The 25,481-nt window shown below is 45.7% G+C and overlaps 1 protein-coding gene across 1 annotated transcript in view; it reads left to right on the top strand.

Moving 5' to 3' along the window:
* MIB2 (MIB E3 ubiquitin protein ligase 2) overlaps positions 1-25,481 on the top strand; it is a 74,767-nt gene that overhangs the window by 28,991 nt on the left and 20,295 nt on the right. The window contains exons 2-5 of the mRNA XM_053400730.1: positions 4,063-4,384; positions 6,687-6,858; positions 22,115-22,221; positions 24,965-25,159. Of these exons, the coding sequence (XP_053256705.1) occupies positions 4,138-4,384; positions 6,687-6,858; positions 22,115-22,221; positions 24,965-25,159 (721 nt within the window). The 5' untranslated portion in view covers positions 4,063-4,137. The remainder of the gene's footprint in view (positions 1-4,062; positions 4,385-6,686; positions 6,859-22,114; positions 22,222-24,964; positions 25,160-25,481) is intronic.

Below are 25,481 nucleotides of genomic sequence, written 5' to 3'. Positions count from 1 at the left end.
ACTGTATTGGTTTGTAAAGGGTGGTGAGAGTTGTCGGAAAGACTCCCTATTCCCCCTTCACGGAGCTAGTCCTACGCAGAGTAGATCCAAGTCAAGCCTGAGAATTGACCTCCTGATATTGATGGGGCCAAGTTAGCTGAGTCCATTCCCTTCAATGAATCTACTCTGAGCAGAGCTAGCACTGGACGCAACATACAAAGAAAGGGCTGTGCTGTTAATCTTGCCAGCATTTGCCACACAGTTTTGACAGGCATCAAATAGTAAGGCCATATTTGCACCAAAGAGCTGTGGCACCACTTTGAACAGCCATGGCTACCCCTCAAAGAATTCTGGGAATTATAGTTTAAGGGTGCTGAGGGTTGTTAGGAGACCCCAGCTCCCCTCCCAGAGCTACAATTCCCATAGCTCCCTGTTGACTGCTGAACCACTCTTAAGAGCTCTTCACTTTCTGAGGGGTATAGGGGGTCTTCTGATAACTCTCAGCACCCTTAACTACAACTCCTAGAATCATTTTGGGGGAAGGCATGACTGTTTAAAGTAGTATGATTAGCCCCATTTGTACTGTACATTTAAAGAACTATCATACCACTTTACAAAGTCAAGGCTTCCCCCAAATCATCCTGAAAACTGCAGTCTGTTGAACCACTCAGGGAATTACTGTGCTATGATTCTGCTTTAAATATATAGTACAAATGGGGCCTCAGTTGGAGACAACCCTGTGTTTTTGCCCAGAAATTAAAGCTGCTGTTTTCAATGAGGCTTGCTTGCTAAGTAAGTGTGCTTTGTGTTGCAGACTTTTTTGCATGTATAAAATTGGAGTGTTTTGTCAAAAGCTTATTTATTTTGTACTATTGTTACATTCATTATTACATCTTACATCCCTCTCTTTACTACAGTGAGCTCAAGGCAGCGTACATGGTTCCCCCCTCCCCATTTTATCTTCACAACAACCCTGTGAGGTGGGTTAGATTAAGGGGCAGTGTTTATTTGGTATAATTTGTTGAAAATAAGGTGGGCTGATACAAAATAACTGGACTTTTGGTTTTGAGCTGAAAGGAACATTAAGGAACTAAAATCCCCCTAGAGGGGTAATAGGGACACTACATCACAAAAATGGCTGGAGTATGTAAAATCCAAGCAGAATTGGACAGAGCATTCGTTCTCTTGGGAAACTTGCAAGATGAGTACAATGCTTTGTCTACAGAGGTATCACTACTACACTGGAAAGTAAACAACAGTTTTGAGCCTGATAAGGACTTGAAACAGGAAGCCCATTCAACTGAACAAATAAATGAAACTGAAAGTGTAGATACGATGGAGCAATATGTTGTTTTTGAAGAAAATGAAGGAGGAGCAGGAGACTTGCAGGAGTCAATGGAAAGTTACAATATGAGGCCTGACATGATGATAAAAAAGGACAATAAAAATTGGATGTGGAAAGCCTGGTCTGAATGGGAGTCTGGAAAATGGAGAGATCCCTTTTGGAGGAGATCTGAAGACCTGAGGATTACAAATTTGTTGGTGAAAGCTGGAGCTTTGGGGACATCTGGATTTGAAAGAAATTTGAAACAAGAGTTGGAGCACCCCATAGGCTTTGCTTTTAAGTATGGAGGACTGGCTGGAAGCAACATGGATTCTGTTGGGCCGGAGCCCCTCCGAGACTTGGGGTTTAACATCAAGGACTATCAAAGAGACCGGCAGAAAGGAACTGAGAGAGATATAAGGGCCTCGGATGTGAGATCTCCAGGCTAAATATTTTTATGAATAAATAAATAACATAAAGACTGATGGATATTGGTTGGGGACTGGAACCGGGAAAAGGGTGGGTGGAGGTTGGGAATCCAAAGGGTACATAAGGATAATTTGCTTTTTATATTTTTTTTGTTAGTGGTAAGGAAATTGGGTAAATCGTGGAAGGGAAATTTTGGTCGATTTTAGGAAAAAGGTTTAAGAATAATTAATGAGGTATAAGTATTGATGTGTAATTTTAATAAGGTAAAATTGGTTTTTTCTTTTTAAATTAATTGAAAATAAGGTTGCTAAAAATAAATTGAGGAAATGGAAAAAAGAAGCAAAGTAAAACAATAGTATGTTAGAACAAATGTTTAAGCTAAGGTAAAGAAATAAGTTAAGGACTTGCTGAACTGACAATTTAAATTGGAATACAAGAAGGGGAGGTGTGAGGAAGTCTGAGAAATAAGGTTAAGAATAATAAGTATAAATAATAAGAAACTTTATGTGTTTTTTCTATTATTTTTTTTCTTCTGTTTAGTTTTGAATGTTATGTATTTTTGTGCTTTTTGTTTTGTTTATTTTTTGTTTTTGTTTGTTGGGTGTTATTTGAAAATGCTAATAAATATTTAATGAAAAAAAAAATAGATTAAGGGGCAGTGACTGGCCCAATATTGGCCTTGTGAGCTTCATGGCTGACTGGAGAATTTAGACCCTGGTCTCCCAGGTCCTAGTCCATTCAAAGTGTGAGCGGCAGAGCTGGACATGTCATCCTGTGTTAAATATTTGTGAATATTTGTTTGAGCTATATAACATAAGGGGAGTATGCCTATTCCAAGCCAATAGGAGACTGGCTTCAGCTCTGAATGCGACAGCAGCTTTGATCTTAAAATAAATAAATTTGTGACCTTTCCTAATTTATTTTGGAGTCCTTGAACCAATGAATTTCCCATTGCTTTTAATTCATGGCGCTCTACTTGTATGTTTAAAAGAGCATCCATTTTCTACTTCATCTGTCATGGGCTGCCCTTGACTTGTTAAGTGTTTGATGGTGTGTTTGAGATGTGGCTTTGCGTTCTTTTCATTAATGCAAATGGGGTGAGAAGTGTTCATTGTCTCCTGTGCAAGTATTTTTAGTTCCTGATCTAATTTTAGGCCTTGTCATCAGGAAGGGAAGAGAGAGGGACTGTGTCAGAAATTCATATGTGCTTTTTTTTAAAAGCTTCCTTCTGTTTTGAAACTTATCTGTAAAAGGGTGGGTGGATGGGGCGATCAGAACTGTGTGTGAGAGCTGCTGCTTCCTGGGTTGCCCAAGTGTCATCTGAGATTTATAATTACCACATAAACCTGAAACCAGCAGTTTGGAGCCTACTGGTGATCATCTTATGCTCTTAGTCATTCTGTTCCCCTTGACTGGTTTTAAATGAAGCAAATTTCAGAGGAGGAGGAGGAGGAGACTGTCCATAGCTACTAGCCACATTGGCTGTGTTCTGCCTCCACTATCAGATACACTGTGCATCTGAAAACCAGTTTCTGAGAATTGCAAGTGTGGAGAATTGCTGTTGCACTCAGGTCCTTTTGACATGCTTCCCATTGGGGCATCTGGCTGGCCACTGTGAGAACAGGATGCTGGACTAGTTAGTCCACTTGACTTGATCTTATGACATCTGGAGAATGATGCCCCTGTTAGAATACATGAGAGCAAAGAAGAACAATATATGCCCACTTGGTGCATAGTAAGGTAAAGGTAAAGGGACCCCTGACCATTAGGTCCAGTCGTGGCCGACTCTGGGGTTGCGGCGCTCATCTCACTTTATTGGCCAAGGGAGCCGGCATACAGCTTCTGGGTCATATGACCAGCATGACTAAGCCACTTCTGGCGAACCAGAGCAGTGCACGGAAACGCTGTTTACCTTCCCGCCGGAGCAGTACCTATTTATCTACTTGCACTTTGACATGCTTTCGAACTGCTAGGTTGGCAGGAGCAGGGACCGAGCAACGGAAGCTCACCCCGTTGTGGGGATTCAAACCACTGACCTTCTGATCGGCATGTCCTAGGCTCAGTGGTTTAACCCACAGCGCCACCCATGTCCCACCACGTGTCTTATGCCACTTGGTGCATAAGAGGCACCAATTGGCCTTCCATAAGTTGCTGAACCACAACTCCCTATTGCCCATGTTTGCCAGGCCAGATGGGAGTTGTAGTTCAGCAAATCCCAGAAGACTATAGTTTCACCCACATACTTGGTGCATAGCAGCCACACTGCCTCAATCTTCCCAGCATGCTTTTTGAACCCATGTGTGTGTTTTTTCCATCTCCCCACTCCCCAGGTTTCATCAATGCTTTGCCCTCTGTGCTGTGAGCCGGCCGTCCGGCCGTCAACTTGAGGTTGCCTGCGCCGGGCGATGGACTTTGACCCCTACGCAAGCATGCAGGTTGGAATGCGGGTGGTCCGTGGGGTGGACTGGAAATGGAGCAACCAAGACAACGGCGAAGGGAATGTCGGGACGGTGGTGGAGATCGGTCGGCAGGGCAGCCCAACCACCCCAGATAAGACCGTGGTGGTCCAGTGGGACCAAGGAACTCGCACCAACTACCGGACTGGGTTTCAGGGAGCGTACGATCTTCTTCTGTACGATAATGCACAAATAGGTAAGTAAATAACACGGGAAGCTGCCTTATACTGAATTAAGCCACTTGTCCATCTGTGTCAGTACTATCTACACCAGTGGGCCTCCAACTTTTTCCCTCTGGGCCACATTTTTAGAACAAAAATTCCCTTACCCTGTTTTTTTTTTTATTGATAAGAAATACACTGGAAAACAAAAGTAGCAACTCCTGGCAGGCTTTGATTTGTAATGGAACATGGCTACTTTATTATATGATAACGGTGTTGGGATACTGCCAGGGAGATAGAGTCCATCATAGCCTCCAAGCCGGCTGCCAGACGATCCATCGATCTCCCGTAGACATGCAGTATCAGCAATTAGCGACACGAAGCCTCAGAAATAGATTGCCACATTCTTAGGCTGGTGCACACTCTATCAGCAGAATTCACACAGCGAAAGATGCACAGCAGGAGAGCATATTTACAAGTTTATTCAGCGTTGGTCAGAACAAAGAAAAACATGACTGCCTGCTTCGGTATGCTCAGGCAACAAGAGAAACGAAAGCAAAGACACAACAGAAACATCCTGTGAAACAGGAAATACGCAGACTCTGTTACTCACAGCCTGCGCCCTTTTAAGGTGGAACGGAAATATCCTAAAAAGCCACTTGTCCATCTGTGTCAGTACTATCTACACCAGTGGGCCTCCAACTTTTTTCCTCTGGGCCACATTTTTAGAACAAAAATTCCCTTGCCCTGATTTTTTTTTATTGATAAGAAATACACTGGAAAACAAAAGTAGCAACTCCTGGCAGGCTTTGATTTGTAATGGAACATGGCTACTTTATTATATGATAACGGTACATCCAGAAAGTAAAAAACAAGGCGGATACATAAGAACATGAATCATTCCCAACATGTAATATTGATTGCCCTTGAACCTTTCTGCCACACTTGCCATCCTCTCCTGCCACACGCTTTTGAGAACCACTGGTCTACACTGACTTGCTCTCCAGAGTTTCGGGCAGGTGACATTTCCACCTCTCCCTGGAGATGCCGGGATTGGAACCTGGGACTTTCTGCACTCAAGGCAGATGCTCTTGCAGAGAGCTGCGGCCTTTTCCCGAAACCTAGGAATCTGCATCGCTAAGCCACACCAAGCATTCATCCAGCATTGTCTGCACCAGTCAGAGTAAAGAACCTGTGGCCTTCCCATGCTTGTTGGACTGTTGTAACTCCCAGCTGTTCTCTGGCGATGTTACTGGCTGGTGACTTGAAAAGCCACAGTTTACCCCCGGCTTATCTACACTGGCTGGCTTCCGAGAAGGGTCCTTCCCGGGAATGATTTGGGGATCCTGGGTGCCCATGCATTATTTCATACACCTCTAACATAGGCGTCCCCATTTCCCGGGGACAGTCCCCGGATTTGCGAATAAGTCCCTGGACCAATTCCATCCCCAGAATGTCCCCAGATTTCATCTAATATCCTTGGAAAATGTAGTAGCGGCAGTCTCAGCAGCCCAGAGCAGTTGGCTCTGGCTGGCTTCAGGCTGGCTCGGAAGTCCCCATAAGATGATGGTGCAGGGGCTCTAAGATGCAGCTTCCGGGCTGCCTCCACCTTCCCCGACCCCAGCAACTAAGCTGTGAAGGGAGGCTTCATGCTGCCTTTCGGAGCAGCCTCCCAACTCCTACTTGTGTGCAAGCAGGAGCAGGGCGGGGATCTCTCCCTGTGAAGGGAGGTTTCATGCTGCCTATCAGAGCTTGCATGCAAGCAAGAGGGGGAAGGGATCTCTCAGTTAGGCAACAGGAAGCCTTGCTTCCCAGACGAGGGATCCCACCCCCTCCTGCTTGCACGCAAGTAGGAATGGGATTGGGGCTGCTCCGATGGGAAGGGAGGCATCGTGCTGCCCATGCCTCGCCGCCGCCACTCTCCGCCCTCCTTCTCCACCTTCCTGCCTGACCCACTGTGCACCGCTTCCCCACCACCGAAGAACTCAGGGGCTGCCCAGGCTCATGGAGAAAGGAGATAGAAGCCTCGGAGGAAGGGGAAACATGGCGGTTGAGGTCAAGGTGGCGGCCGCCCCTCTGCCACCGCCATCGCTGCAGCATCAATGTCCCAAACATGTAGTATGTATATATGTGTGTATGTATGTATATATATGTGTCCCCAGATTCATTGAAAAAAATCTGATAACCTTACTCTAACACACACACTCTCCTGCTTACTGAAAGCCACACGTGTTAATAACCTTTCTTCCATAAGGGAGTTTCTCTAACCTCTTTGATCTCTTTGATTGCTGAAGCTGCTGATGGCGACTCTCGCCTCTTTCTTTCTCTCTCAATTAGGCGTCCGCCACCCCAACATCATCTGCGACTGCTGCAAGAAACACGGGATCCGCGGGATGCGGTGGAAATGCAAGGTCTGCTTCGATTACGACTTGTGTATGCAGTGCTACATGAACAACAAGCATGACCTCTCCCACGCCTTTGAGCGCTACGAGACTGCTCACTCGCAGCCGTAAGTGATAGAATCAGAGATTTGTTGGGTTGGAAAGGGGTGCCAAGGGTCATCTAGTCCAACCCCCTGACACTTGCACATACCCCCAGTGTACATTGTCTGTAAGCAAAAGAAATGTTAATATATAGAGAGAGAGATAACAAGAGGGTGACGTGTTCTTTCTTTTTAGGGCTCGATTCTATCCGTACTTGTTTTGCTTCAAGGGGTGGGAAACTGGAAATTGGAAACTGGGAAGCCAAGTATGGCATGTGGTATGATGCTGGAAATCCCTTGGGCACATGTCCAGTGATATGTATTACTTTTGGTTTAAGTTGTTGTTCTCCTCAATTTTGTAGCTATCAGATCCTTGATATATGCAGTTTGCTCATGTACTTTTAAGTGATATTCCTTTAGTATGGGGATTAATGGAAGAACAAGAAAACTGTATTTTGCTCTAGGTCTCTAAGAGACTTATACTTGGAGCCTGGAAGGATAAACACCTATTGTCTAATATGCAGCAGTCTGAGGACCCTGCAGCCTTGGCTACATCTTGAACATATTTCTTATAAACAAAAGTTTTATGTGGATACCTGTTGGGACATTTGTACGGCTTCTATCCAGTGGCATGTGGTGAAGTTTTTCGTAGGGGAACAGTTAGGGCCAGAGGTACCAGCTTAGCTTGCGAGGGTGATTTGGGGTGGGTGGGTGATGTCGTGCCCGTGAGCATTGCTCCTCCTTCCCTAAGCCGGGCAGAAACCGAAACGGAAAACATTTGTCCGTCCCCAGGTGTGATGCTTTTGCTTTTAAGAGAACCGAGCTTCTCCAAAACTGAAGCAAGTAGAAAAAGGATGGGGGGTTGCTTAAGCAAAGGGCTTCCAGGGCTTTTTTCAGTAGACGATTGCAATGGTAACTAGGCAACCTACCCTGTTCCCTTTTTAAAAAAACACCCCCCTCCACTAATGTTGCTTCCTAAATTGTAGAGGAGCTGCCAGTGCCACTGTGTGAAGTCCTCGGAGGAGAAAGGAACTCGGGGGGTGACTAATAGTGACTTCTAAGCTTTCTGTGCGTGGGGCGGGAGAGCCGGATTTGGGTGTGGGGGCGTGGGATGAAAGAGAGTCAAGGGGCAGGTGCTCAGTGCCGTTGACAGGTGTCTTCTGAGGGAGGCGTGCAAAATGTCTGGGGGGAAAGGAGGGAGATGGGAGTTATGCTTCCCCAGTTAGGGGCAGGTACCCACTTCCTCCAGCCTCTCACCCCCGTGTCTCGCTCCCATTCCCCCTCTTGGTCCACCTCGGCCCGCTACCCCACTCCTGAGCCCGGCAACACCTCAGGACTCATGATAGCCACTGTGGTTAGTAGCTATTGAGATTCTGGTTTCCTTTAAGCCCAGGTTCCCTGTTACGTCTGAACCACAAATCTTTAGCTTTTGTTGGTTTGACAAGCCAGGGTAATAAGGGACAATCTCCACACACACACACACACACACACACACACACACACTATCCTGGCTTGTGATATGCTGGTCCTGGAGGGGGAAATGTAGAAGTTTGGCTTAACACAAGCCAGGATCTGTGTCTCAAAGCTGCTTCCACACGGGGGGCAGCACAGAAGGACAAAAGAGGAGCGCCAAGGGAGGATTGTGCAGCTGTGGCACTCATCTGTGACTTCATAAACCATGCTTCATGAAGCTGTGGGCAGACAGTGCGTCACTTTCCCACTAGGGCTTCCAAGGTGAAAAGGAGGAGAAAATCACTTGAAGCGCCTAAGTTTGGAATCTCTGTTGGCTTTTTTGTGCACAGTCACAAATCCAACTCATTGTTTCTTGGTTTCATTCAGATAATGGATACTTTCCTGTTGAAAATCCCAACAAGGCCTGCAGAATGTATTGATTCCTTGCAGTGTTGGTTGCCTCCAAGGTGAAAACACTGTGAAGTCTCTCTCTCTCTCTCTCTCTCTCTCTCTCTCTCTCTCTCTCTCGTGTCTTACAATGAATAAGAGGTCTGGAAAGCAGTTTTGACGAAGAACGGTTGTGAAAAGCAGGATAAAGTTAGCACTGGGCAGTAAAGATTCAGGGCAGATGCAATAGCTGCCTTCAGACACGCCAAAAGCGAAGCAGAATTGTGGCGAGGGCTTTTAACACGTTGGCTAGACCGCTGTTCAGCTTGTATGTTCTGGGATTTGAATCGGCCTTGGACCATTTGGTCCATCTCCTGTTCTCTTGGTTCATGTAGGGTGCAGTCCCCAAATATTGTTCGGGGTGGGGGGGCAAGAAGGAGATCCTTACAGCTGCTTCTTTCAGAATCCAGGGCAGCTGTTTATCAGCTCCATCTGGTATGCAGGCTGAGACCCTACCTGCCCGCGGACTGTCTCGCCAGAGTGGTGCATGCTCTGGTTATCTCTCGCTTGGACTACTGCAATGCGCTCTATGTGGGGCTACATTTGAAGGTGACCCAGAAACTACAACTAATTCAGAATGCAGCAGCTAGACTGCTGACTGGGAGCGGCCACTGAGACCACATAACACCGGTCTCGAAAGACTTACATTGGCTCCCAGTACATTTCCGAGCACAATTCAAAGTGTTGGTGCTGACCTTTAAAGCCCTAAACAGCCTCGGTCCAGTATACCTGAAGAAGCATCTCCACCTCCATTGTTCTGCCTGGACACTGAGGTCCAGCGCCGAGGGCCTTCTGGCGGTTCCCTCACTGCAAGAAGCCAAGTTACAGGAAACCAGGCAGAGGGCCTTCTCGGTAGTGGCACCTGCCCTGTGGAACGTCCTCCCACCAGATGTCAAAGAGAAAAATAACTACCAAACTTTTAGAAGACATCTAAAGGCAGCCCTGTTTAGGGAAGCTTTTAATGTTTAATAGGTTATTGTATTTTAGTGTTTTGTTGGAAGCCGCCCAGAGTGGCTGGGGGGACCCAGGCAGATGGGCGGGGTATAAATAAATAATTATCATCATCATCATCATCATCATCATCATAGAATTGTAGAGTTGAAAGGGACCCCAAGGGTCATCTGGTCCAGCCCCCTGCAATTCAGGAAACTCAGCTAGATCATACATGACAGGTGGCCTTCCAACCTCTGCTTAAAAACCTCCCAAGGAAGAAGAGTCCACTGGCTCTCATAGGAGTCTCTTCCATTGTACAACAGCTCTTACTGTCAGAATTATTGAGATCGTTTTCAGGAGTATCATTGGTTGTTCCACAAGTTGGCAAGGCTCATCTAGTAATATCAAGAAACTGAACCTTTAATGCAGTTAACTCTTTATTGTGGAGCGCCCTGCCATCGGAGATTCAGCAGGCGCCTTCTGTCTCAGATTTTAAATGCCTGCTGAAAACTTCTCTATCCCACCAGGGCTATGCACGCAATTCAGAATATGTCTTTTGACAATAGTTAGCTGATGTCTGCTTTTAATTTTTTATATGATTTTTCATTGTATGGTTTTATACACTGTCGCTGCAAACACCTTTGCTTTTTTTATGAATAGCGGTATATAAATATTTTTATAAGTAAAATACAGGCCAGGGCACTTGCAAGACAATTCCATATGTGTGAGAACCCAGTGAAACTGATGAAGGAGGCAAAATATAAGGCTCTCAATAGAGGCGGGCAATAACTGAAGGTATCTAAGAAAAATATCAAAAGGCAGAGAAATTAGCAGTTCCCTTTACCTTTGACAGCTATGCCAGTAAGATCAGAACCATAACTGAGGAATACTGATATTTAATTAAGAAGGCACCTGGGTGTGAGAATGGCCTTGTCCTTGCATTCGAGGGTTTTGCAAAAGTGTAAATCATTTCTAAGTGGCCATACCGGCGGGAGCTCTCAATTCAGTCCGGACAATCCAGATAACAGCTCAAGGCTGCACAACTTGAAAGGCTAACAAGCTGGATAATTTTTGAATCCTTGTTTTGAGGCCCCTTTAGAGGAGGAGAGGTTTTTTTTATCCTTGCATGCTGAAGGGATTTGGAAGTGACCCTGGGGCCAGATGAACATCATCACTAAAAGTTCAAACCGGTGATGCCGCTTGGCGATTTGCACATCCAGTATTTTTTACCTATTGTTTGCCGAACAAATAGCTATTTCATTAAGGAGGACCTCGGTCCAAAGGTGTTTGGTTACGTTTAAGGCTGTTGATTTTATCTGTTTTGTTTTGATTCTTGTGTCATAAAAAGCGGCTTGTGGTCATTTGGTTGCCTCATTCTGATTTGAAACCTTTTTGCTTTGGATGTTATTAATTGTTTTTAACTGGTATTATATTTTTAAAAGATACTTCTCATATACTATACAGACATATCATAACTGCAAAGTCTACCAAACTAAAGCCAGGAGCAAAATCGTGGCTGGGGGTGGATGGAAGAGGCTGTTGTCTGAAACCCCAGAGAGCACCTGCCTGTTGCTGTAGAAAATATTGCGCTAGATGGATGAATGATGCAACTTGGTATATAGAAGAATGGTATAGAATCCTAAGAGCTGGAAGGGACCACGAGGGTCGTTTAGTCCTTTCAATGCAGGGATCTTTAGCCCAACATGGGTTCTTGAACCCACAACCCTGAGATTAAGAGCCTCATGATCTACTGACTCAGCTGTCCTATGGGAAGGGCTGTAGCTCTGCCTTACATGCAGAAGGTTCCCAGGTTCAACCCCGGGCATCTCCAGCTAGGGCTTTGAGAGACTCCTGCCGTGAATCCTGGAGTGGTACTGCAAATATAAATCATCCTTCTATATATAGATCCTTCCCACAAGGAATCCTGGGAGCTAGCTTGTCAAGGGTGCTTGGATTTGTAGCTCTTTGAGGGGTGAACTACAGTTCCCAGGATTCTTGGGGGGGGCACATGCTTTGAACATATGGTATGGATGTGACCACAGTATCCCTAGGTTCTTTGGAGCAATGCTGTTGCGCTCCCTGCAAGAAGAATTCCATCCCCGGTTTCTGCAATTGAGATGAGCCTTTGTTTTAATTTTAACCTGCTGGGTGGCAAGGTGCTGGATACTAGAGGCAGATTGCTTGCTCATGAGAAGTAAGTACAGTGGTACCTCGGGTTACATACACTTCAGGTTACAGACTCTGCTAACCCAGAAATAGTACCTTGGGTTAAGAACTTTGCTTCAGGATGAGAACAGAAATCGTGCTCCGGCGGTGTGGCGGCAGCAGGAGGCCCCATTAGCTAAAGTGGTGCTTCAGGTTAAGAACAGTTTCAGGTTAAGAACGGACCTCCAGAACGAATTAAGTACTGGTACTTAACCTGAGGTACCACTGTACAGTATTTTAATTTAATGCAGACCACTTCTACTGTGGGGGATCAGAGATGGTACAGAGAGGTACCAGTGGGGAATTCCTCCCCGCCCCAAGAAAATAGCAGCTTCAAGGAGGGACTTTCCTCTGGAGAGGAAAATGTGAAATTTCCCCTCTGTGCTGGCTCCAATCCGGTTAATTGAGAGCAATTTGCATTTTGCAAACCTACAACCTAGATGTGAAGACATAGCTAATGTCACAGAAACCAGGGGGGGGGGAATCTGTTCTCTTTTTTCCATTCTGAAGAGCCATTGTACTTTTCTCCAAATTGCTTGCTCAACGTATAGCAGCAAACTTTTTCTTCTCCCAACAAGATCAATAGTTGCATTTCTATCTCTTTTTTCAACCGTTCTAGGCAAAGCACAAATGATGCCCCTGGAGACACTGATGCCGATTTTCCAGAGACGATAAAAAGTTTTATTATCTATGGCAAAGCTAGGCTTGCATCCATCTAAGTCTGAAATTGGACCCCACACACCCTCTTTTCCCCTGAAGGCATTGCAAGTTCAGCTAACTGTCAACCTAACTTTTTGCTGCGCAGTTTTTACAATCTCTTTATTCCTTTTGCTGACTGATATTGCTCAGGCACTCTCTCTTCTTCTTTATTTATTTAACAGTTTGTAAATCGCTAACTGTAAAATCATCTGTGTTGTTTCTATAAAATAAAATATATGTTAAAATGAGTGGTGAAAGTTCAGATTACAAGTATGGTGAGCAGTTTATGTAAAAAAAATATGGGGGGTTGTATGCAACAAAGTTCTACTTGGAGTAAACTCATTGACATTAATGACCATAATGTCCATTACTTTCAGCAGGTCTACTCTGAGTAGCATTAGTATAGGATACAACCCTTACATTACAAGGCAAAGATGCATGTCAACTTTGCATATCTGGGTAGGCTTGTTTGAACAAGCGCTAAAATATTGATTGCTTACAAGCGCAGAACAGACATTATGTGGCACTTGCTATCAATACGTTTAAAAATCACGTTTTTCTTCCTGTACCTCCTCACCTACAAAACAGGCATCTTAAATAATTGCCAAGAGAAATGCAATTCAGTGGTTGGAAACAGAAGGGATTGCACATGATAAAGAGACCACTACAAAAAATAAAACCCTCTGATAGGAGACTAACTAAAAGAAAAATTCAGAGATCTGGAAACAAGCTGGCTGCTCATACCTCAAAAGATACATTTCTCAGCTAATCAAATAGTTTTATCTCAAGCAAAAAGACCTTTAAAACCCATTGAGCAATTAATTTATCATTCCATATACACACCCAGGGAACGATTTTCCAATACAGTCGTACCTCGGCACCCAAGCGCCTTGGGAGTCGCATGTTCCAGTTCCTGAACAATAAAAAACCAGAAGTGAGTGTTCCGGTTTTCGAACGTTCTTTTGGAAGCTGAACATCTGACGGGGCTTCCGCGGCTTCTGATTGGCTGCAGGAGCTTCCTGCAGCCAATCAAAAGACATGCTTTGGAAGTCGAACGTTTCGAATTCGAATGGACTTCCGGAACGGATTCTGTTCGACTTCTGATGTATGACTGTATGTATAAAAAATATTTGTAACCAGATGTCAGGAAATTTAACCTCACTAAAAACCAAATGGGAAATGGACCTACATTGTGAAATTTGTCATGAAAACTAGCAAAACATTTTTTGGGTAGGGGGAACCCTTTAAATCGGTGGCCACTATAATAAAATAAGCATTAAAACCCTACACAGATGCCAGTATGCCCATGTGAAATGTCATGGGATAAATCCTCAAATTAGTCCGATGTGCTGGAGAGGTTCTAAACAGATTGGATCATAATGTGGCAGGTGGTGGGACTGCAAATGTACACAACCGTTTTTGGAAGCAGGTTTTTACAAGGGTTTCCACTATTACAAGACACATATTGCATCCTGATTCTTAAGCTTGCTCTCCTAAATTATAAGGATTTTAATGTTCAAAGACTTGTAATCTTCCTCACAGCTGTAAGTAGACCTCTATTAACCCAACACTGGAAAATGGCTAGGATATACAGCACACTGCCCTTATGGAAAAAAAATTGCAGAACATCTTGGATCATTAAAAAAATACGGAAAGTAAAGATTACTTTTAAACTGTTTGGAACAACTCTTTACCTGGGCTTCTGACACACGAGATGGTATATTTTGGGACCCCCATTACTTTTGTGATTGGTGGTGGTTTAAAACTGTTTTTAATACTGTGTTTTAATGTAATAACCTGCCCTTTACCTTAGAGTAAAGGGTGGGTAAATAATAAGTAATAATAAGTTAAGAAGATGCATTCTTGTTGGTATTCGTCTGTCTCAAGAGACAATGGAGTGCACCTCCGGGGGTGAAGTCAAACCACTGTGTTCGCAGCAACTAAGTGACCCCTTGAGGCACAAGCCTGGGCTGTGTGTATGGAGATCCTGGGCTGCCCGGATGACAAGTCCCCCCTCTTGGCTTCGCAGATGTGGTCCAAATAAAAGCAGAACAATACGTTTGGTACCAGCTTGACTGCATGAGACCCACAAGGCGCCATCCAACCATTTTAGGGACTCCACGCCAGATTTGTGTAGAGTTTACTTAGGCTTTTCCTTCTCCCAAATATGTCCCACAAGGCAGAGGAGGTTTAGGACCAGAGTTTTCCTTCTCCTAGATGGGCTACCTTTCCAGGTTGCTGGACACTGCTTGAACCCTTCTGAAGACGTGTGCATGCACACAAAAGCTCATACTAAGAACAAACTTAGTTGGTCTCTAAGGTGCTAAAGGTAAAGGGACCCCTGACCATTAGGTCTAGTCGTGACTGACTCTGGGGTTGCGGTGCTCATCTCGCTTTATTGGTCGAGGGAGCCAATGTTTGTCCGCAGACAGTTTTTCTGGGTCATGTGGCCAGGATGACTAAGCTGCTTCTGGCGAAACCAGAGCAGTGCACGGAAATGCCATTTTACCTACCCGCCGCAGCGGTACCTATCTACTTGCACTTTGACGTGCTTTCGAACTGCTAGGTTGGCAGGAGCAGGGACTGAGCAACGGGAGCTCACCCCGTCACAGGGATTCGAACTGCCAACCTTCTGATCGGCAAGCCCTAGTGCTATTAGACTATTTTTTTATTTCTATATACAGTCATACCTCGGGTTGAAGTAGCTTCGGGATGAGTATTTTTGGGTTGTACGCTGCAGCGACCCGGAAGTAACGGAGCGCGTGCGCAGATGGTAAAAATGACGGCATGTGCGGAAGCGGCGAATTGCGACCCGCGCAGACGCGGGTCCCGTTCGTATCCAGAGGTACCACTGTATATTATTCTACTGCATCAGACCAACATGGCTACCTACCTGAATCTTGAACCCTTCCAGGCAGAGCAGGGTATGTAACCTGTGATCCCTCCAATGACTGGAGCTGATGGGAGTTGTAGTCCACTGACATTTGAAGGGCCAGGGCTCCCCCGCCCCTGCGACAGAGAATTAATGACACTTTCCCTGCTACGTGCTGTTCTTTCCCGCCTGCAGGAGCCAAGGGACTTCCTTCCCTAATTTTACAATGGCATCGTGGCTGGAGACCAGGCCAGATCAATCAGTTAGAAACGGCTGGACTCTGGGCAGAGAACTCCCCAAGTGAGAACTCTCTCGCCTTTTGTTTTGCTTCCTTCTCTGAAATTTGGCCGGCCTCATCGCTGCCTCGGTGATGATAATTGAGGAACGCGAGCCCAGCCGGGCCTGTCGACCTGATTCCCAGGCGGAAACATAGCCAGTGTTGCGTGTTGTGACACTTCTCAAGGATGTGCCTGGTAGGACTTTATTTAAAAAGAAATGCTTTGAGAAACAGCGTCTGAGCTGGTGAGGTGGAGACTTGTGTCGTGCCCGTTTTGCCAGCAGAAATCAGCATGCCAAAGAATCTGTTCTGCTGCCCTGGGCTCCTTCAGCAGGAAGGGTGGGATATTAGTCAAGATAATAAGAATAATAATGCAAACAAACAAATAAGCAAATAAATAAGAGGGTCTGAAAGACTCTGAAGTTGGTGTGATCTTGATCTTTCAATGTACAATGGTACCTCGGGTTACGTACTTAATTCGTTCTGAAGGTCCATTCTTAACCTGAAACTGTTCTTAACCTGAAGCACCACCTGAAGCAGCTAATGGGGCCTCCTGCTTCTGCTGCGCCGCCAGAGCACGGTTTTTGTTCTCATCCTGAAGCAAAGTTCTTAACCTGAGGTAATATTTCTGGGTTAGCGGAGTCTGTAACCTGAAGCGTATGTAACCCGAGGTACCACTGTAGTTCGTTACCTTCCTTTTTCTTAACTTAGAGCAGAGGTTGGGAACATCAAGTTTGAAAGTGGCCCTGGAGGCCTTTCTCTCTGGTTGCCAGGTTGCACTCCTCACTGGGCCCTTCTTTGCATCCTCCTGGAGTGTTTTTGCCAGGCTAGACTTTGCCCTTGAATACTGATGATGCCTCTTTCTTTTCTGGATGGAGCTGCGTGCGCAACGGTGTCTTGGTGCAGCTATGTTGGGTGGGGTGGGGCGTGAGACAAGGACCGTGGAATGGCAGAGTTAAAAGTATAGAGGCATTAGTGCAGGAGTATTGGAGAAGCATTACTGAACAACTGATAAAGCGAGGTGGTCCAGGGTAAATCCATTTCAAATGTGCTGCTCATGGGTGAATTACATGCTGCTGCATACATGCATGATAAAACAGCGGTCTGGATGAGACCCAGTTCTGTTGATCTTCTGCTGTGTGTTTCTCGTTGGCCATGGTGGTGTGGAGAGCAGCGTGGATTCAACAAGGATCTGCCGCCAATTGCATTGGGACCTTCCCATTGCCTTGTCTCCAAGGTCAGTGGGTGGAGGCTTATTCAGTCTTCCTGCTTGAGATGATCCTTTTATTTTTCTCTTGTGGCTGGGCTGAGCCTCCTGGCTCCAAGGTCCCTCTCTTGCCCTTCCTTCTCTCCTTTGGCTGTTAAATCTGAATAAAGCTTACAGGACTGCATCGGGTGTATTGCCAAATTCTATTCCCCCCCCCCATCGGCATGGATACCAGACGTTTCCATTGAGGCATCGTCTCCAGAAAGTCAAGGTTATTGTTTTTTTGCTCCATATGGCAATGTGTTGATTAGGAAGCTCTCAGCTGGCTCAAGTAATAAAACCTGGCTACCTTGGTAGCCAAGGGGACTCAGCTTGCAGAGGCAAGAGGAAGGGAGTTCTGGCCTGTGTTGACTGCTGGATCAGGGGTGGGCACCCTTTTCGCTGCCCCCTTACAATGGGCTGTGTTCAGCAGTTGGTGACCATACTCCCAGAGCCGGCAGCATGTGGAGCCATTCATTCCCCCCTCTAGTCACAGTCTAGGACTGTGGTTAGTAGCTATCGAGATTCTGGTTTCCTTTAAACCCAGGTTCCCTGTTACGTCTGAACCACGAATCTTTAGCTTTTGTTGGTCTGACAAGCCAGGGCAATAAGGGACAATCTTTTCTCTCTCTCTCTCTCTCTCTCTCTCTCTCTCTCTCTCTCTCTCTCCCTTTCTTCCTCTCTTGCACTCTCACTCTTGCTCCTGATTTGTGATGGAGATGAAAGTGTGGAGGCATCCCTGCTTTCCAGCCTGAGAGGAAGGTGGTTTCACTTGGAGAGGAAGGCGCACAGGGGTGGACCCTCCCTGAGTTACACTCTCCACCCAGGCAGCAAAATTCAGTAGGGAAGATAGAAACTGGAGGGGGGGGCAGTGTCTGCAGGTGGTCTTCCATTGTCCTTCAAGTGCTGCCTGTATCCTGTGACAGCTAGAGGAATGCAGAACGTGATAGTTAAAACCGTAGAATTCGCTCCCACAAGATTCTGTGACGGCCGCCGGTTTAGATGGTTTTGAAAGAGGCGTGGGGCAATTTCACGGAGCGATAGAGCTGTGTTTGAGTTACCTCCACTCTCAGAGGCAGAAACGCTTTTGAATATCAGTTGCTGGAAACCACAGGAAGGGAGAGTTCTTTTGTGGTCCTCCAGGCTTGCTTGCAGGCTTTTGGTTGGACACTTTGAGAAGAGGATGCTGGACTCGATGGGCCACTGGCCTGATCCTGCAGCCAGGCTCTTCTGGTGTCCTTATTTGTCCCGACAAGCTTCCACAGAAGCAGGACAGGGCTTCTTTTTCTTCCGAGCCCCCAAGAACCAAACATTAACCTTGAACTGAACCGTCTCTGCTATCTACCCAGCCACGAAGAAGCCAAGTGATGCAGCAGGAGCCAAGCGCCTCCTGGATTTTAATCTAATTTGAGTTGTTTTGCTTCCAAATACCGGATAACAACCAAGGCTATTAAAGAGTGCCGCAGACCTCACCCCCCGGGGGGTGCATTTAATCGCTGCAATATTGCTTTTAATAACCATTTTAATTAAGGCCTTCATTTTCGAGATCGGTGCTGACCCAGGGATTCCAGCTCTGTCAAATTTCCAGCTGGCCCTTTTGCTGGTCGAGGATTTAGGAGGAAATTGCTGTGAATAAAACGGCATTGACTGAGGCGGGCAGGGACCCTCCAGGACAAATTTTGATCGAGGGGAATGGGTAGGCCAGAGGCGTTTTTCCTCTCGACTGTGAATTCTTCTGTGCAATTTGTTTCTCCACTTGCTTAGGGGGATGCTGTGTCAGAGGAGAAAATATCTTTGGGCAGGGAAGGGCTGAATTAAAAAAACAACAACCCCAAATTGCACGCAGAATTATGTCTAGTAGCATGCCCTACTTTACAGAGGACGGTCCTCTGGTTTTGAACCAGTCCAATACCACAATGACACTATACATTTAAAGCACTATGATGCTATTTTAAAATAAGTTGGAGGGGATTGTGTATGTCCCTGAGCTTCTTGTAGGAAAAATGTTATCAGTTTATTCCAATTGCGGAATCCTTTTCATTTCTTTCTTTTTTTGATTGCTGAATTGATGTGACCCCGGAGCAGACTTTTAGTACTGGAGACTGGCTGAGCAGGATTGCCCTCCCTCCTCGCTCTTGGCTCCTATCACGTTACAATCTGGATCACGGAAAGCTGCTGGAAAGATACCGATTAGCCATCGTGTGTGCAGATAAACCTGGCCCCTGGTCTTCTCTGCTAAGCACCTTTCCCCAGGCATGCCACGCCACCGAAGCAATCCATTAATGAGCCAAAGTGAGAGCCAAAGGTTAATTTTAGTGGCGCAGTGGGCCGGGTGGCTGCTGGTTCCCAGGCTGCGTCAGGGGTTTATCCGCCCAAGTCTCTGCCGTCTGCTGCCGGGTATTAAGCAACAGGCTAAGTCAGGGGCTTGGAAGTGTTATGCCTCTTCTTCCCCCATTACGGAAGCCACGCAAATGTGGAAGCGGTTTCATTATGGCGGCGGGAGAGTTTTTTGCTTCCTCAACCCCCAGCTGGAATTCTTGAAGGGCTTGGCTCGAAGTTTCTGCTTAATCAAATGCACTTGGGTTGATTTTGGGACGCATTATGGGCATTGGGAGCTGCTTCAACCGGACGTCAGATCCCATCTTCACCATTGTGTGGGTACCGTGCAGAGACGTATCCATCTTGCTTGCCCTGAGCCTCTTGTAGATTTTAGCTTGACTTTCTGGGGAGGAGGAAGCGTTGGGTTGTAAGTCTCAGTAGTGCAAGCATTGTTTTGTTTCGGGAAGAAACATAAAGGTTTGTGTCCTGTTCTATCCTGCCATTGAAATTATTGGTCATGGCTAACTTAGGTCCATTAATTTTTGTGGGTTAGCTCTCAGTAAAACCTAGTGTGGTGCACATTTTAAGAATATGCATTCATCTTAGTTATGCTCAGACTAGACCCAGGTGAGTCATGTCCATTAGCTTCAGAGGATGCACTTTGCATAGGACTGTCATTGGATTCAACCTGAAACCTTTGCCTCTTGGCTGCATCTGATAGTGTGGCAAGACTGAGACCCAGCCAAACAAGGCTGGTAAGGGGAGTGCCTCCAAGGAGGTCCGACTATTCTTTCTCATCTCCCCCAGTGCTGCATACTCTGACCGGCAGCACTTCTCCAGGGTCTTGGGGAAAGAAAGGTTGTTTTCCATTAACTGCTTTCTGAGGTCCTTCTAAGCAAGGAAACCAGGAACTGTTGTTATTGTTGGATCCTTGATTTTTAACAATGCTATGTCAATGACTATTTCTGCGTTTTATACTACTTGGCTTTCTGTTTGCTGTTCTAAATGTTTCAGTTACTCTGATTTTTTTAATATACATTTCGCCGAGAGTTGTTGTAAGGAGAGAAGCAACACGTAAATTTTATGTTGGTCTAAATGTTGGTCTTAATTAATTTTATAATGAATGATTTTAGAGTGTTGTTTGTGTTGTACTTTTGTATTGTTTTATTGTTGTTAGCCGCCCTGAGCCCGGCTTCGGCTGGGGAGGGCGGGATATAAATAAAATTTATTATTATTATTATTATTATTATTATTATTATTATTATTAAATAATCATTCTTGGTTGATTGTTTAATTTCCGTACCGTACTGTACCGATATTAAAAAATATCTCTAAGTGGTGTGCAGAAAACGGAAGCAACAACCAGCAACTTAAACAAAACATTGTAAAGCTGCATATTATGTTGTGAAGTAAAACATGGCAAGGCATGGCATGGCAAGGTGAAGAGGTGGTTAATGCACTTCTTCATTTAAGACAAATTTATATTTATTGAGACAAGTTCTGAGTGATGTCCACCCAGCCCATGTCACTGTGTCTAGGAGTTCTGTGGTGTTGTTTTCAACCCCCCTTAACAAAAGAAAAAGTCACACATGATTGTGTATGAAAATGGTTTTGGTTTCATCCAGCTAGATGATACACAGTGAATGGACCTAAGTTAGTCTTGTTCATTAGCTTCAGTGGGTCTACCCTGAGCTCCTATAAATTGTGGTTCTACATCAGGAATGGGCAACCTGTGGTCCTCCAGGTGTTATTGGACTCCAACTCCCATCAGCCCCAGGCAGCATGGCCAATGGTCAGGGATGATGGGAGCCATAGTCCAGCAGCATCTGGGAGAACTAAAGGTTTCCGGGAGCTGGGAGCATCATCAAGAAAGGAGGCTTCTTGCCATTTCTCTGCATGAGTGGCTGCTCTGATTTAAAACAGGGCTGGGGAACCTTATATTGAGATAGATATTTGACCGCTAGTGTGTGTGTGTGTGTGTGTGTGTGTGTGTATTCAACAGTTATCACACTGTGATTTTTAAATTTACCTGTAAGCTTCCTTGGAAGGGCTTGTGAGCAGGGTAGTTTATTGTTGGCTGCAGAAAGAAAATCTACTACTATTGTTGTTATTAAAATTATAAATCCAGATTTAGGGGGGCTGTGAGAGATGGGATGGCATTTTGATGAGAATGATGTTGTGTGGACACTGTGATAAGTTATATTTCCAGGACAGCAGACATAAATGTCAGTAAAACAAGAAAAAAGACTTGGAACATACGGGGGGGGGGGAGAGAAACTGGCTAAGTAGTCACAGGGGTGATGGGGGGACATGGGTGCTGTGTTCCTCCTCTGGCCCTACCACTGCCGTGCTACCCAGAGCTAAGCTATGGTTTGGCTTAGCGTTGTGTCCCAAACCAGGTTCTTGGTTTCTCTTCCCCCTATGTGAAAAGCATGAGCAGTAAGCTAGGAACAGTCCTCGGATACAGCATGTGATTTGGCTGGAGCGAGACAAACTATAGCCTTTTGGTTAGCATGCAACGCTAAGCCCAAGCCATGGGTAAGGGAAGATAACCAAGGAGCTTATAATGGGAAATATATACTGACTACTAAATAACAGGGGCCTTTAATTGAAGTAAATATGGTACCCAGTGTGGAAGAGGACTACCTGTACTGTGTATGAGTGTACAGGCACTTGTCTGCATCGGCAGCGCTCCCAACTGGCTGTGTTTCACCTCCAAACTGGCTTTGTTTCACCTCCAAACTGCCTTTGTTTCACCTCCAAACTGGCTTTGTTTGTATGAGCAGCAGGGGAAATGACATGGTGTTTTTTTTCTTTTCTTTCCCTCTTGCAGAGTGACTGTGAGCCCGCGACAGAACTTGCCACGCATCGCATTAAAGGGGACTTTCCAGGGTGCGAAAGTGGTTCGGGGCCCCGACTGGGAATGGGGTAACCAGGACGGTGAGGTGCTTTTTGCCTTTTAGGGGCGTGGGGGTTGGCTCTTTGTGATGTGGGCAGAAAAATTCTATATTCAAGACAAGAAGCGAGAAGCTCTGTCCCTCATGGATCAGTAGAGAGGGCCTTGGGCAAATACATTTCCCTTAATCTGCATGGTGGCTTGCGCTCAGCCAAGTTTTACTCAGCGTAGACCTGCTGAAAATCAATGGGCCTCAGCATGTCATGTCCATCGATTCGAATGGGTCCACTCTGAATGAGCGAAAGTTGCACTAGTTCTGTGGAGCCTTGCAAAATAAAACAAAAATAACAAACTCTTGAAACTTTGGGCTCACACACACACGTCCTGTTTGCCCCGCCTCTTTCCCCTGGGAAAACCCACGGTTTAGCACTCAGTTAGAGCAAACTACATTTGCGTTTTCCATGGATTACTGCCTTCCAGGCGAAAGCAACAGGGCAAAGGCAAGACTGCAATTACCCATGTCTAGAAAGCACAAGAGAAGCAGAAAACGGTTTGGTCTTGTGCTTTCTAGGCATGAGAGAAGCGGAACACACCCTGTTGCCTGTAACCCAAAGGGCATAATTTAGATGCAAATAATAATAGCACAGTTAATACAGGCGCTGAAGGGGAGAGAAACTGGAAGTTGACAATATCAGCATGACGGGGGATGTCAACACAACCATGTTCTGCGGCGTGCGGCAGGTACAGTTTGGCCTGCAAGGTCTTTGTTTGTGTGTTGGATGCTTTTAGAATTGTGTACCTGTTTGCACCCTGTTATTATTTATTCAGTTTACATAACTCCCTTTATCAGAAGATCCCAGGGCAGTGTACAACATTAAAAACACATTACAGAACATCAATAATAAAAACATGATTTTAAAAAACATAATAACAGACCGCCTAATAACAGAATAATCATCGTAATAACAGTCCAATCCCCCACATTTTCACAGGCCATAGATTATTTAGTAGCCATAGGCCTGGGTAAAGAGGATTTGAATTATTAAATTAAATAACAAACCAAACAAATGGTGCACATAGCTTTAGACATAACCTGAAAATAAATGAAGAAATGAAGAAAATTATGTCAGGATACGTTTTCTACTCTGCGTAGGACTAGTATTGGAGACTACTGCCCTAAATTTCGTAAACCCGGTGTGTGTGATTGATTAGATCTAAGGGCCTGAGCTACAGGGTTGAATTATTTCCTCTGCTTAAGGGGGGCAACCCTTTAAAAAGTGAGTAGCATGTCAGGAAAAAGACCACACTTTGTCTCTGGAACCTTCTTGCAACTGCTTGCAGTGGGACAGACTTAAGTGAGGGCTACTCAGTAGGCTTTAGAAGAACAACAGGAGAGCCCCAGTGGATCAGGCTGAGGGTCTATCCAGTCCAATATCCTATTTTTGCCCATTATGGGAATCTCACCAGCAAGGCCAGAGCGCTTGTGGATCAATCCCCACTCTCAGCAAACAGTTTCGCTTGGTTCAGGATCCGGTAAACGGTATAAAAACAGAAGGGGTGTCGTATCCAACAAGATTATATCCATCAAAATAAATGGACTTGAGTCAGTCATGCCCATTGATCTCAGTAGGTCTACTCCTGAGTATGGCTTGGCTGGTTTAACACCCAAATGTGTTAATATTTGCACAACTTAGGCCACTTCCGCACCACACATTCAAATCACTGCGATACCACTTTAACCGTCACGGCTTCCCCCAAAGAATCTTGGGAGTTGTAGTTCATTAAGGGTGCTCTGAGCTGTTAGGAGACCCCTATTTCCCTTACAGACCTACACTTCTCAGAGTGGTTTGGCAATTAAACCCTCTTCTCAGGGACAGCTGTGGGCAGAATTCCTGCATTGCAGGGATTGGACGAGATGATCCTTGGGGGTCTCATTCAACTCATACAATTCTGTGATTCTATTACAGTGGTACCTCGGGTTACATACACTTCAGGTTACATACGCTTCAGTTACAGACTCCGCTAACCCAGAAATAGTACCTTGGGTTAAGAACTTTGCTTCAGAATGAGAAGAGAAATCGTGCAGCGGCAGCGCAGCAGCAGCAGGAGGCCCCATTAGCTAAAGTGGTACCTCAGGCTAAGAACAGTTTCAGGTTAAGAACAGACCTCTGGAACGAATTAAGTTCTTAACCCAAGGTACCATTGTATTCTAACTCTGGGAATTGTAGTTCTGCGAGTCGTGTAACAGCTCTCCACACCCTTACACTATAGCTCCCAGGATTCTTTGGAGGGCGCGTAAGCCATGACTATTAAAGAAATGGAGCAGTTCAAACATATTTTGTGAATGCAGCCCATGTTTGTTTTGCTGTGCAGTTGGAATTTTGAGAATCCTCTGCCACGCAAGGAGGCTGGATTCGAACAGGTTCCCTTTGTGTATGTGGCCTTATTACTCCACTCCCCGCACCCCAGAAGGCAGGCGACCTGACAGGACTGGAGACGTGCAGCCACTGGGTCAGACAGGCTCCACTCTTGACCTCTTAAGCTCCTCTTCTCCGGCGAGGGATTCTTTCTCCCTGCCGTTTCCCTGGGAACTTCTTTCTAATCTTTGGGGCTTTGTTGCCGTTAGAGCCACGGAAGGTTGTGATCTGCAGATGGCCTCACGTAAGCTGTCTCAACCTCCTGGCAAAGAGCTTGAGATGAAAACCTGCGTGTGTGTGTGTTATGGATGGGAGAGAATGGTTGAATTGGCACGCTTCAACTGTGCCCTGTTCTTATTCCTGTGGACAGGTGGCGAAGGCAAAGCCGGGCGCGTGGTCGACATCCGCGGCTGGGATGTGGAAACCGGGCGGAGTGTCGCCAGCGTGACATGGGCTGATGGCACCACAAACGTGTACCGAGTCGGGCACAAGGGGAAAGTGGACCTGAAGTGCGTTGCAGAAGTGACGGGGGGCTTTTACTACAAGGAACATCTCCCAAGATTAGGTACGTGTGTGAAACCCTCTCAGGGAAGGGGGCGGGAAGAGATTTACCCATTGAGTACAGTGGTACCTCAGGTTACATATGCTTCAGGTTACATACGCTTCAGGTTACAGATTCTGCTAACCCAGAAATAGTGCTTCAGGTTAAGAACTTTGCTTCACGATGAGAACAGAAATTGTGCTCCAGCGGCACGGCGGCAGCAGGAGGCCCCATTAGCTAAAGTGGTGCTTCAGGTTAAGAACAGTTTCAGGTTAAGAATGGACCTCCAGAACAAATTAAGTACTTAACCCAAGATACCACTGTACGTGCAGTGTAATTTGCACTG

This window comes from Podarcis raffonei, chromosome 8, assembly GCF_027172205.1.
Source record: "Podarcis raffonei isolate rPodRaf1 chromosome 8, rPodRaf1.pri, whole genome shotgun sequence".
Lineage (NCBI taxonomy): Eukaryota > Metazoa > Chordata > Lepidosauria > Squamata > Lacertidae > Podarcis > Podarcis raffonei.
Note: the sequence above shows the minus strand (reverse complement) of the source record. Positions and strands in the feature narration are given on the sequence as shown.